Raw genomic sequence first — 13,352 nt, 5'->3', positions numbered from 1 at the left:
TGAGAGAACAGGGTGAAGTGGAACAATGGTGTAGGTCTGCCAAATAGGCTGGAGCTGAGCCATTCAGTGATTTTAGAACAAATAAATAATTTTTAAACAAACTCTAAAACTGAGAGGGAGCCAGTGAAGTGATGATAAGATCAGGGTTATGTGCATACATTCTGTCTTACTCTCATTTAGGTCCAGGAAATTTAAGGCCATCCACCTCTGTGGTGGCTATCCAGGGGCAGTGGTGGCCTAGCGGTTAAGGAAGCGGCCCCATAATCAGAAGGTTGCCGCCGAGGTGCCACTGAGGTGCCGTCCCCACACACTGCTCCCCGGGAGCCTGTCATGGCTGCCCACTGCTCACTCAGGGTGATGGGTTAAATGCAGAGGACAAATTTCACAAAAAGTTTCTCTACATATGAGAGAGAGACCTTCTTAAATTGATCAAACACTGCAACAATTAAGCAGTCAATGGGTGGCACGATCTGGGCCCTAATTCGTTCCACTTTTTCCGTAAAAAATGCTTAACATTTTCATAGGTTTCAACAGAAGCGTTTAATGACTCAGAGTTCCTGGATTTTAAAAAGTAGGCGGTGGTTATGAGTATTACTAGATATTAAGGTTAGAATAGAATTTAGATCTAGCCACTTTTCACAGCCCTTTGATAACGCGGACCATTTCAAGGGAAACCTGCAACCGATCTTTTATCTATTTTCACTCAGCACTCCTACACTCTTGTCTGATAGCGCGAGGGGTGTCATTTGACCATAGTTTGGATTTTGGCCTTGACTGTTGAGGTTTAATGTGGTGCTACCTGGTTCAGAGCATATTGGCAGGCAGAATTTAATCAGAGTAAATAGCTCCTTGGAGTTGCCAGACAGAAAGGGTTTGTTACAAGTAAAAGAGGCACAAAATTGAGCAGGGTTTTAAAACATGGTGGAGCAGAGCAGTTATACACGGCTTCAGGGGTTGAACAGCAGGAATAAAATCAAATAACACAAGGTCCAGTGTATGCCCCCGTTTCTGAGTGGGCTCATTTACAGATTGCTCTAGATTAAAAGAGTCCAATACATCCAAGAAGTCCTGGACTTCCATATCTGGCCATGAAATCTGCCAGGAAGGCTGAAAGTCAAAGTGTAAGTGAAGTGATTGTCATTGTGATACACAGCAGCACAGCACATGGTGCACACAACAAAATGTGTCCTCTGCTTTTAACCAGTGCTTGGTGAGCAGTGGGCAGCCATGAAAGGCACACAGAAAGCAATGTATGGGGACAGTGCTTTGCTCAGTGGCACCTCAGTGGCACCTTGGCGGATCGGGATTCAAACCGGCAACCTTCTGATTACGGGGCCGCTTCCTTAACCACCACCACTGCCCCATTTTGGGCCATTCTGAAAATTCAATGAAAAAGTCACTTAAAATTTGTATTTAGGCAGCTGATAAATCAAGATATAAAGAATGAAGATCACAGGCGAAAGGCTCCGCTTGAAGAGTTAGATTTCAAAGGATGTCAAACACAATTTGTCATGATGGGTTAAATGTTGAGAACACATTTTATTGTGTGAACTGGGTGCTGTGGTCTGTTAAATGTAACAACTAATCACTTTCACTTATCCATACAGTTCAACAGACACTGCATTAGTCTATTACTTAAAAATGGCATTTATAATGTCTATGTGTTATGTTCCTTTCATTACACCCACATACACCACAACAGTAACACCAGAAATGCTTCTGTGGTGTGTTCAAAGAGTTTTGGTTTGTTAATTACTGCTGTGATTAATTTGTTTCAGATGGTAACGTGTTCATAAAACATCTGAAATTACTGAAATTCCCTACACTTTACATTTACAGAATTTAGAAGACACCCTTATCCAGAGTGACGTACAATCAGTAGTTACAGGGACAGTCAACCTGGAGAACGAGTTTAAGTGTCTTGATCAGGGACAACTAAAGTAGTTGGGTTTGAACCTGTGACTTTGGGGTCTTCTGGTTCATAGGCCAGTGTATGAAAATAAAATTGAAAAACAAGTTATTTTTTCACAGTAGCATAACACAACAAAGGACAAACGAAATGTACATGGAAATACATCAATGACAGACAAAAAATCACAGAGAAACAGACATAGCAGCATATAGCTTGGTGAACTAACTGCCTGTGAGTTTAAGGCTGCAGGTTCGAGCCCAGCCTCCCCAAGTCTGTGGCTCCTTACACAAAGTCCTTAACCCCCAGCTCCCTGGGCAACACAACAACACAACAAGTGTGCTTCCCCTTTGCAGACCACTAAATCATACTTATATGTAAATATAATTTTAAATTACAGTCATGACAGGTACACAACTGTGCTTTAAATGGTACCAAGGTACAAAAAGGATAGGTACATTAGATAGGTACATGTATAAGCATTTGTACCCATATAGGTACACAGTTGTACTTCCATTTCTCTGTGTGTATGGTAAGAATTTTCATTTCACTTGAACTTGAACCTTGAAATGCAGGTAATTACTCTCATGAATAGCAGGTATTTAAACATATGTTAACCTAACTTTAATTTTTTCTAGACCTTATAAAAACACCTGTCTTTGTTCCAACAACAATGACGACAGCCCCAACAACAACAATGACAACCCCAACAACAACGACGACAACAACAACAACAACTACAACTACAACCACAACAACCCCAACTACAACCACAACTACAACCACAACAACCCCAACTACAACCACGACTACAGCCATTCCATCCACCATTGCATCTTGTATGTACACATAAAATGATCGGTAGAAAATGTATGAAACACTTTTATGAAACAATTATGTAGAACAGTGTTTCTCAACCCTTGAGAAGCATCTGCCAGACACATTTCACTTCAGTGTTACCTCCATCAGACTCAGGTGATTCTTAATGCCTTAAAAATGAAGCATATATTTCTTTTTATTTACAGATTCTACACTACATTTCTCCTTAACAATTAACAAACAATTTGATTTCAACTTAAATGACCCTACAACTGTTATGGCCAAGATGATTACAGCTGATATTGAGGATGCAGTGAGTACAAACATTGCACGAACACATAATAACATTTTATATGACCACATTAACTTATATCTTATATCCATCTATAACCATCTATTTTATAACCATATGTCTAGGGTATGTGGTTGGGTATTATTTAGAAACAGTGGTCCAAAAGGAACAATGTTTATTATAGGATTTAAAAATCAATTCATTATTATCATTTAATTACTTTTCACATAGGTTGACAGCAGTTACAGAAACTTAGTAGGCTACCTACAAAAATCAGCCAAAGTGTCCAGTTTTCGGTAAGATTTTCTAACATTTTTACTACTTTATGGGGATATTGTTGAATAATTGTGTTTCAAGTGTTTCTACCACACCTATTACCAAAAAAACGGCCATGGATGAAAAGCACCAGAATGAGTAGTACTGAAAAGCTGAGAAATCTTAGATCAATTATTTTTTCCCTGCCTTTGTAAGCTCATCCAAAGTACGCTGCTGGTACACTGGTAATTGTCTGGATGGAATATCTGGTACTGGTTTTAAAGAATAAGGGTAATGTGCAGAGCTGCCAGGATGCCACAAAGAGCTACCCAGCTTATAAACAAGATTCTAATGGTCACACATTGTGTTTTTTATCCTTGTACAAGCATCTTAATGGAAAAATAACAATTTGAGTTTCTCTGTCCCAACAGACCTGGCAGCACAATTGCAGATTATTCAATTCAAACATCAAGCACAGCTGATTTTGGACAGTTTCAGGCTGTAAACAATGCAGTTGTTAAGGCTCTCCAGGACAAGGGATATGAATTTCCAACCAATCCTTTTGCAATAAGTGGTAAGTAAATAGTAAAAAGCAAATACACATTCAGTACTGTGCAAAAAACCTATCATCACTAAACATTTTACCAAAAAGGTGAAATTCATTTGATTTCAGAAAAGCTGATGATATATAGATATTTGTTATATGAACTTGGGGTTGATTTCTTTTGACTCAGTAAACAAATTAATGATCTAATGCAAAAGTCTACAGATGCAAAAAAAATTGTACTACAACTCAGAGAACAAATTAATACACATGATGTCATTGGTGCCTTTTGTACAAAATTGTGTGTGTCTGTGTGTATACATATATAGTATTTTATTATTAAGGGAGATTTTTTTTTCCAAACTTACATGGCCATATGGGACAAAGGGATTGCTCCTAAACCTACAAACATAAAGTATTGAGGTGAACATTTGCTATTGACCAAATACCTATTTTCTATTTTCATACCTATATACAAATAAAAAGTGTGATTATCATATTTTTTACATTCTGTCTCTCACAGTTGATGTGTACCTATGACTACCACAGACCTCTCATCTTTTTAAGTAAAACAAGTTTGCCCCAGTGTACTTTTACGCCAGAGTATTTTCCCAAAAGTCTTGAGTGTCCATTTTTCCTCAGCAGTGTTTTTTGTCTTGGCAATCTGCCATGCAGGCCATTTTTGCCCAGTCTCTTTCTTATGGTGGAGAGACATAAACGCTGATTTAATGTGAGACCTGAAGTTCTTCGGATGTTATTGTGGGGTCTTTTGAGACCTCTTTGAGGAGTCATCACTGTGCTCTTGGGGTAATTGTGGTCGGCCGGCCACTCTTGAGAAGGTTTAGCACTGTTTCATGTTTTCACCATTTGTGGATAATAGCTCTCACTGTGGTTCAGCTTTAGAAATGGCTTCATAACCTTTTCTGGACTGATAGATCTAAATAGTTTTCTTTCTCATTTGTTCCTGAATTTGTTTGGCTTTCGGCACAGTGTCTAGATTTTGTGGATCTTTTGCTCTAAATCACTTTGTCAGGCAGGTCTCATTTAAAAGAATTCTTGATTACTGTCACACTGTCACACATGTTGTCAATCAGGACTGGGTGTGGCTAGACATATTGATCTCAGGTGTGATGAACCACTGTAATATTTTAAGTGTGGGTTTACTTTGTCACACAGGGCCATGTAGGTTTTTTTCTCCCTTAATAATAAAAACCTTCACTTAAACAAATTTGGTGTTTTCTTACTTTTGTGTTTCTTAATATTGTCTAATAATATTTATATTTTTTTGATTATTTAAAACATTTAAATTGGATAAAATCTGATAATAATTCTGCATTTTTTTCCCCTCACAGAACAAACACAACTGAGACAGGACAATAGTGCTAATACATACCCTGAACAACAGATCACATTAAACTGCAGTGGAACTATAACAGGATGGAAATTAAATGGAGCAACTTTACAAAACACAGAAATGCAAAATAATATCACAGTATCAGCCCAGACTGGTAAGTTTATCCATAATCAGAACTAACAAGATTAAAAAAAAAAAAAAAACATAAGTGGTGTGGATGATGTGTGCTCCCAGTGTCCTGGGATATGTTCCTGAAATCAAGAGCCTCATTAAGATAAAGCTTATGTTTTGTTTGCCCAGAGCTGAAAATTTAATAATAAAACTATAGATTATGAACATATTCAACATGCCAATAAATTAAATTAAAGATACATATAACTGTATCTTTATGAAAACACAGCTGTCATTGGGACGCAAAATGCACAGACACAGTGAACTGAATGTGGCTGCACTTTATTGTTGAATAAGGTACAAAAAGAAAAACTTTATGCCCTCTGCTGGTTGCAGGTGGAGTTGTGACCATTACAGCTAAGACTAAACATTTTTTAAAAATGATATTCTTGCTAATTAACTTAAATCCAACATGTGAAGATGTGCATAATTAAATTCTTCCATATCATTGCACAAATCAACGCTCATTAACCTGGTCAGTGGAATAAACGGATGAGAATGACACACTGTTATTTTTACCAACTTTGCTGCTTCTGTTTTTATTACTGCAATTTGCAGAACGTTATGAAGAGTGATAAAAAGAATTGCAAAGTCCCTGCCATGAAAATGTACTTAATCCCCCCAAAAAAACATTTCCACTGCATTTCAGCCCTGCCACAAAAGAACCTGCTGAGATCATTTAAGTGATTCTCTCCTTAACACAAGTGAGAGTGTTGAGGAGCTGAGTTAAATAGCAGACTGGGTGCTTTAAATGGAGGGTGATGCCAGAAATCATTGTTCTTCCTTCATTAACCATGGTTAAAAAAAACATGTGCAGTAATCATTGCGTAGCATAAAAGGGGCTTTACAGGTGAGGATATAGCTGCTACTAAGATACTGCACCTAAATCAACCATTTATCGGATCATCAAAAACATCAAGGAGAGATGTTCAAGTGTTGTGAAGAAGGCTTCAGGGTGTCCAAGACAGTCCAGCAAGTGCCAGGACTGTCTCCTTAAGATGATTCAGCTGCAGGATTGGCGTGCCACTTCATCGGGGTGAAGAGCTTGTTCAGGATTGGAATCAGGCAGGAGTGAGTGCAAGATTTTGGATGATTGATTTCCTGGTGTCAAGAATGGCAGCAAAGAAGCCACTTCTCTCCAAGAAAAATATCAAGAATATGAAGCCCCTTTCCAATTATTTGGGGCATCTGGAAAAATTATTGTCCAGAGAAGAAAAGGTGAGCACTACCATCAGTCTTGTCTCATGCATTTATCAGACGTTTACATTTACCAGACACCCTTATCCATAGCGAATTACAATCAGTAGTTACAGGGACAGTCCCCCTGGAGACATTCAGTGTCATGCTCAGGTACACAATGGTAGTAAGTGGGATTTGAACCTGGATCTTCTGGTTCATAGGCGAGTGTGTTAACCACTAGGCTACTACCACCCATCGGCATCATGCCAACAGTAAAGCATCCTGAGACCATTCATATGTGGGGCTGTTTCTCAGAAACAAACACAGAAACAACTGGCAAAAAAATCTAAAAACCCTGAAGCAGCAAACTTTGTGAAAACCAGTGTATATGTCATTCTCAAAACGTTTGGCCACAACTGTACATCCAAATGGCTGCAGTGCACGACTTCTAACAATGTAAAAGTGCAGCTTTCAGTACAGAAGCTATTATGTGTGTTTTTTCTTTTTTCTCTCCCCTTTCCACAGGTCGATATGAGTGTTTAACAACACTTTATTCTCTTGACTATATTCGATGGGAGGACATTATTACCTTGCCAACACCATTAATTGAAATAAGCCCTGGCCATACAGTACAGTGTATTGCAGGAAATGAGATTACATACATCTGCTGTTCAAAGAGTCCTTATTATGCTGTTACCCTGGAAAAAAATAGTGATGTTCTTGACAGTGCAGGTAATTGTGCACATTTTATTTTAATACAAATGGATTACATGATCAATTGGATACAAATAAAACATCCGTAAAACAACAAAAATTATTATTAAATGTGTCATGAATTATTTAAAATGGGAAATTCAAACATCAGTAACTAATTCTATTTTACATTAATAAAAAAATGGAAATAAAAACAGAATTAATGATTGTTTCCTGTTCAAATAGTTCCAGATGTTTTTAATTTCGGCACATTCAGCACATCATAAATTACTTCTCTCTGTCAGTCTGGCCCATCAGAGAAAGAAAGTGGGAGGGACTAAATATTTAATTTAATTTAAAAAAGTGCAACTAGACATTGACCAGATTTACTGATTGATTTTCTTAATTTAGAAAAAGTATGCACAAATTCCTTCGGGATTAACAAAGTTGTTCTGATTCTGATTGTAAACTGTAACCTGGCATAGGGTTGCCAAAATATAGTCCTGCTTTAATCTCAATTTCAGAAAGAATATGTGTAATATTACAAAGCATGAAATCTTGAGACAGATTTTACATCCTCTTTAAAGCATCACTTTAAGTGAAAGTGATTTGTCATTTGTGTCAATTTCAGTAAATAATTTCATTGTTTACTGTTTTTCAGTGACAACAGACAACTGCAACTATAATTATATTATAAAAACATGTGAAGATGTTAGCATTGAGTTTACATGCATACTGACAATGCCAACATTCCCGTACCCTGTTTCATATACAAAAGCAATACAGACGTTAACATTTACACTTGAACGTAAGCATTTTATAACTGACCCCATCTATCCATTTAATAACATTCACTGTTTTACAATATCATGCAATGGATGTGGATTTACATTTCAGCTCTTGATTGCAATGATTCAAACTATGGAACTGGAAAAATGGGCTCTCTAGCTAACGCAAGCTGTGATGATCCGAAAACTGTCGGTTATACAACAGCTATTTGTCAAGACAACATTTGGGAATTAGTAGAAGACAACTGTGTGTTAAATGTGATCAAAGATCTGGATGAAGAGTCCCAGGTACAAAAAAGCATGTAGAAATAATAGATTAATGGAAAGATAGATTGTTCAAACAAGTACACACATATGTGAATAAGTATATGTATAATATGAATATGTTTTTTCTATTTCTGTAGACTTTGCTGCCTCAAACACTTCAATCCTTTGTGACGAAACTTTCAAATGCTGTTGTACAAAATCAGACTGATATTACTAACTCAACAGGAACAATTAGGACTATTGTAAGAATACTAAATAAAATTGCAGATGTTGCACAAAATGTCACAATTGGACAGCTGTTGATAACTGTGAGTATAAAGATTTTTAGTATCCTATGATGAGTATGAAAATATCAAACAATACACTGGTGTGAAAAAGTGTACCTCAAGAAACATGCTTAAGTAAAACTGAATATTATGTTGTGTGAAATGCTAAATGCCATAAATGTAGAAAGTGCTTCTTAAAACCACAACAGTTAAAATCATTCCATTTTTGTTCTTAGACTTTCAACAGTTTTGCCAAGTTATTTTGCGCTGAAACAAAATTCAGTGGATTCGGATTTGCCCCAAATCCACAGAACAGTTCAAAATAGTCAGTTGTCAGAAGGCATCAGCACAGCCTTTTTTTGGGTGTTTGGTCTTTGTCATTTTATGATTTTGTACAGATATTTTGGCCTGTTGTCCAGTTTGTTGCGGCTTGTTTGTTGCTCAGTTGTGAATTTTTAACTTGTTTTTCTCATTTAAATCCTCAGGGCATTCTCAATACTGCTACTGTCATAGTATCGAATGATACGAAGGACAACTGGGAAGCATTAAATACTGTCAGCATATCCCAAAATGTCAGTGCCAGTCTGTTGGGCTCTTTTGAAGTCCTCACACAATCCATTGGAGGAGAAAATTTTACATCTGGAACTGATCTTATTGAGCTGCACTACACAACCACTTTGGGCTCATATATAGACACATTCCAAAGCAATTCATCCCAGATATCAATTTCAGAGGGAAACTATACAGTCACCACAATTGCCTTTTCCACTCTAAACACAGTTTTACCAGCAAGAAATTTATCCGACATTGCCAACTTGAGTCAGTTTGCAATCAACTCAACTTTGTCTACCAACTCCACCTCTACAAACTCCAGTGTATCTTTTGACTCAAGCAGAACTGCCAACTCTATCGATGGATCTGTTCTTTTGGTCAAGGTTAAGGGTGATGGTGGCCAAAACATCTCAATGAATTTTAAGAGGATAAATACATCAATAGTAAACCACTATTGTGTCTTTTGGAATTTTGAACTTGCTGCGTGGGATTCTGCTGGCTGTGTTGTCAAAATGGTGGACAATGACACTGTCACCTGTGAATGCAATCACACCACCTCTTTTTCAATCCTAATGTCCCCCTATGTCCCTGATTGGATAAAACCAGTCCTTGACTTCATTACTTACATTGGCGTAGGTATTTCCATCATCTGTTTAATACTATGTCTCATCATTGAGGGCTGCGTTTGGAAAAATGTCACCAGAAATGATACAGCCTACATGCGGCATGTCTGCACAGTGAATGTTGCAGTGTCACTCCTCATTGCAGATATCTGGTTCATTATTGGAGCAGCAATATCAGGTGATGGAACCACCCCAGTTGGATCTTGCTCTGCGGCCACATTTTTCATCCACTTTTTCTATCTTGCCATGTTTTTCTGGATGTTCACCTCTGCTCTCCTACTTTTATATCGTACCCTGATGGTCTTTTCTCATATGTCAAAATGTGCAATGATGACAATTGCCTTCACGGTTGGATATTTTGCCCCCCTTTTGATTGCTGTCATAACAGTTGCTTCAACTGCTGGAACTGGTGGATACATCAGAGAGCAAAATGTCTGTTGGTTGAACTGGGAGAAGACAAAAGCACTCCTTGCTTTTGTAATTCCTGCCTTGACCATTGTGGCATTTAATTTTCTGGTTTTATTAATTGTCATAATCAGAATGCTGCAACGAGGCACAGGGGAAATGGCCTCAACAGATGAAAAGCAAGCTCTACGAGTAATTGCCAGATGTGTAGCCATTTTAACTCCTCTTTTTGGTTTGACCTGGGGATTTGGCCTAGGTCTTGTGTTTTCTCCAGATGCTGTTGGACTCCATGTTGTTTTTGCAGTTCTAAATTCATTACAGGTAAAGAACACATTTTAATCCTAAACACATATGGTACAAAGGCAACACACACAACTAGTTTTTTACAAGGGTTAAAGAATAAAAGTAATTGTCGTGTCTTATGTCAAAACGTTTTTATCTATAGCTAGCTTGTTTTCTGAGGCTTGCAAAAACCAATAAAATCATTCTACTTTTGTAACAATGAAATTACCAACATGTCATGTCAAATGACCCACTCTTTTCATCTAGCCTGCTTATCGTTGCTGAATTTCTATTTTATATTTGATTAAGCAGAATAACAAATATTAAAAATATATGTAGTATTGATGAGGCAGAGTACAACATTTGGGAGGAGCCACTGTTTCCAAATTTAATATGAAGATTAAAAACAGATTTGCCCTTTTGCAATGTTGAATACCCTCTAATAATAGCTAATAACAATATTTTTGCTAATGTTGTTATAATTGTGTGGATCATTGTATAGATGTGTTTAAGTCTCTGGATGTTTGTCCACTTTACATTTACATTTACAGTCTCCCTGGAGCAATTTAGGGTTAAATGTCTTGCTCAGGGACAGAATAAGCGGGATTTGAACCTGGATCTTCTGGTTCATAGACAAGTGTGTTACCCACTAGGCTACTAGCACCCCTCTACCATCCACTTATATAGACACATTTGTGGATTAATCAAAATTATAGAAACATATCATTTTTTTTGATTAATGAATTAGTTTTTCTGTATTCATTAAGGGTTTATTCATTTTGGTGTTTGGTGTTTTACTGGACCGCAAGGTATGAATTTATAGCTTTTATTGTATCTTTAAATATGTATTTTTTTGTATTTCCTTAATTTTATACTACTGTTTTGATCCTCACCTTTCAGGTCACATCTGCTCTTGCAAACACACTCAAATTACCAGCAATTTCTTCACAGCGCACAAGGGTGAGCATATTTCTGTTATTAATAATTCGGGCAATATATAATTGCATAGGTGGCAGAAATCACTTTTTTCAACTCTCAATGACCAAAAGTGTTAAATTACCACAATGCATACAACTTTACAAGCATGGTACTCAATCAAAAATATAGAACAGCTATATACCGGACCATCAAATTGCAGTTAAATGCTGATCCTATCAAATTACTTCTGAAACTTAAAGATTATAAGATGTTAATGAATATGACATATCTTTTTTAGACAACAAGTGGTGGTCCTTCTTCATCCAATGCACCCAGAAGAAGTAAGTTACATTTCAGCTAAACTGAAATCCTTACACATAAAGATGTAATTTAAGAGTTCAACCTTGAAATATTCTGTTTCAGATGCACACAATGTCTCAAACTCATCAGAAACTGCAGCCCTTTCTGGAGAACGAACTTCTTCCAATAACAGCGGCATTGATACATGATGTACATTATTCACAGACCTTTAACTCTCCTGCTGGACATAAATAACATAATAAAAGAGTTTAAGAATAGAATCTCTGAAATGTATAGTTCTGTTATTAATTATTTAAACCATTACAACTAATTCCAAATAAGATTAAGTAGGTGGTTAAGTAATCTTATTCATTATTGTCTTTCATTGTGCATAATTTAATCCCATTATGTATTATATGAATCTGTAAATGACTATTTTTTTAAACATGAATACAGTATAATCATGAGCATTATGCAATTGGTTGTTTCGTTAAATCCTCCAAAAATGTTCAAATTTGTGAAAAATGCAGAATATATTTAAGTTTCAAATCGGCACAGCAATTCTCTCTTTTCCTTTTCTTGCTGTGAATAATTTGCTGCAAGACCACTGCTTCATGCATAATGTTTAGTTACAGAACTTGTTGTGACAGAACTTTATATGGAAATATATTTTGGGCCTGTCAGTATGACAGATCATTTACTATTGAGTTGGGAATACGTTTCTGGCTCCCTGAGAGTAACTGTTGAAGATAGCGACCCGAAAATTGAGGCGAGGCCTCACGAGAACCTACGATCTGACATATGGGACGAGTTGGTGCCACCAACGGGGGTTTGGAAAACCCCCCCAAAAAAACGGAAAACTCGAAACCCGGAAAACACGCTAAGACCATGACAGGAACAATGGAGAGGTCAGGCCATAGTGTGTCACTAGCCCCAACAGGGGTCAGGAAAACCTGGAAAATTAGGAAAAAAGCAAAAAAAAGCCATGTCTTGCATTTGTGGCTGCCACACTAAGACCTTAAAACATACCAAAAAACTGAGAGGTCAGACATATTGGTTGCTTCATTAAGGACTACGGGAGGGCCAAAATTCGTGACAAAACTATTAAAAGTCTGAAAAAAATGGTTTCTTAGAATTTGTGATGATGCTGTTCAGTGCACAGACATGGGCCAAAAAAAGTTTAGTTTTTATTTCAGACTTTTTTCGGCACTTAATGCGGGTCATACCGAAGCATGCACTCCGGCGTGCTATATAGCAAAAATTAGTACATTTATTGTGTGAGGTGTGCTATTTTATAAGCGATTGGACTGGGCGTGGCCGAGCTATTAAGGTTCAAACAGGGTCATTTCCCCTTTGGAATGCATTGAATGCTAATTTTAGCATTGGTAGCATTTGTAAAATGGGGCCCCTTTTTTACGTTATTATTAGCAGGCTAATTTTTCAATGTGCAATGTGTGAGGGTAACCGTTGAAGCTAGCAACCTGAAAATCGAGGCGTGGCCAAAGGCCTCGCCGAGTCCTACGATCTGATATATGGGACGAGTCGGTGCCACCAATGGGGGTTTTGCAAAACCCAGAAAAACATGGAAAACTGTGAAAAAGGCAAAAAAGGACGTTAAGACCGTGAAACAAACAGAAACAACTGAGAGGTCAGGCCGAAGGCCTCTCTGCACAATATGACTTATTGTTTGTTTTGGTAGGACATACGGACCATCCACAAATCGGGTTCAAACTTG

General features: G+C 37.3%; 1 protein-coding gene across 5 annotated transcripts in view; it reads left to right on the top strand.

The window, feature by feature from the left end:
* LOC114763797 (adhesion G protein-coupled receptor F5-like) overlaps window positions 1–12,090 on the top strand; it is a 41,232-nt gene extending 29,142 nt beyond the window's left edge. For all 5 annotated transcript variants that reach the window (XM_028953574.1, XM_028953573.1, XM_028953572.1 and 2 more), the window contains 14 exons: window positions 2,548–2,748; window positions 2,935–3,041; window positions 3,252–3,316; window positions 3,707–3,849; window positions 5,172–5,327; window positions 7,049–7,255; window positions 7,878–8,024; window positions 8,114–8,292; window positions 8,409–8,579; window positions 9,023–10,438; window positions 11,167–11,208; window positions 11,300–11,359; window positions 11,616–11,658; window positions 11,741–12,090. In XM_028953574.1, the coding sequence (XP_028809407.1) occupies window positions 2,548–2,748; window positions 2,935–3,041; window positions 3,252–3,316; window positions 3,707–3,849; window positions 5,172–5,327; window positions 7,049–7,255; window positions 7,878–8,024; window positions 8,114–8,292; window positions 8,409–8,579; window positions 9,023–10,438; window positions 11,167–11,208; window positions 11,300–11,359; window positions 11,616–11,658; window positions 11,741–11,826 (3,023 nt within the window). In that variant the 3' untranslated portion in view covers window positions 11,827–12,090. The remainder of the gene's footprint in view (window positions 1–2,547; window positions 2,749–2,934; window positions 3,042–3,251; window positions 3,317–3,706; window positions 3,850–5,171; window positions 5,328–7,048; window positions 7,256–7,877; window positions 8,025–8,113; window positions 8,293–8,408; window positions 8,580–9,022; window positions 10,439–11,166; window positions 11,209–11,299; window positions 11,360–11,615; window positions 11,659–11,740) is intronic.
* Window positions 12,091–13,352: the final 1,262 nt, after the last annotated feature.

The sequence above is a fragment of the Denticeps clupeoides genome, chromosome 14 (genome assembly GCF_900700375.1).
Source record: "Denticeps clupeoides chromosome 14, fDenClu1.1, whole genome shotgun sequence".
NCBI classification, from domain to species: Eukaryota; Metazoa; Chordata; class Actinopteri; order Clupeiformes; family Denticipitidae; genus Denticeps; species Denticeps clupeoides.
Note: the sequence above shows the minus strand (reverse complement) of the source record. Positions and strands in the feature narration are given on the sequence as shown.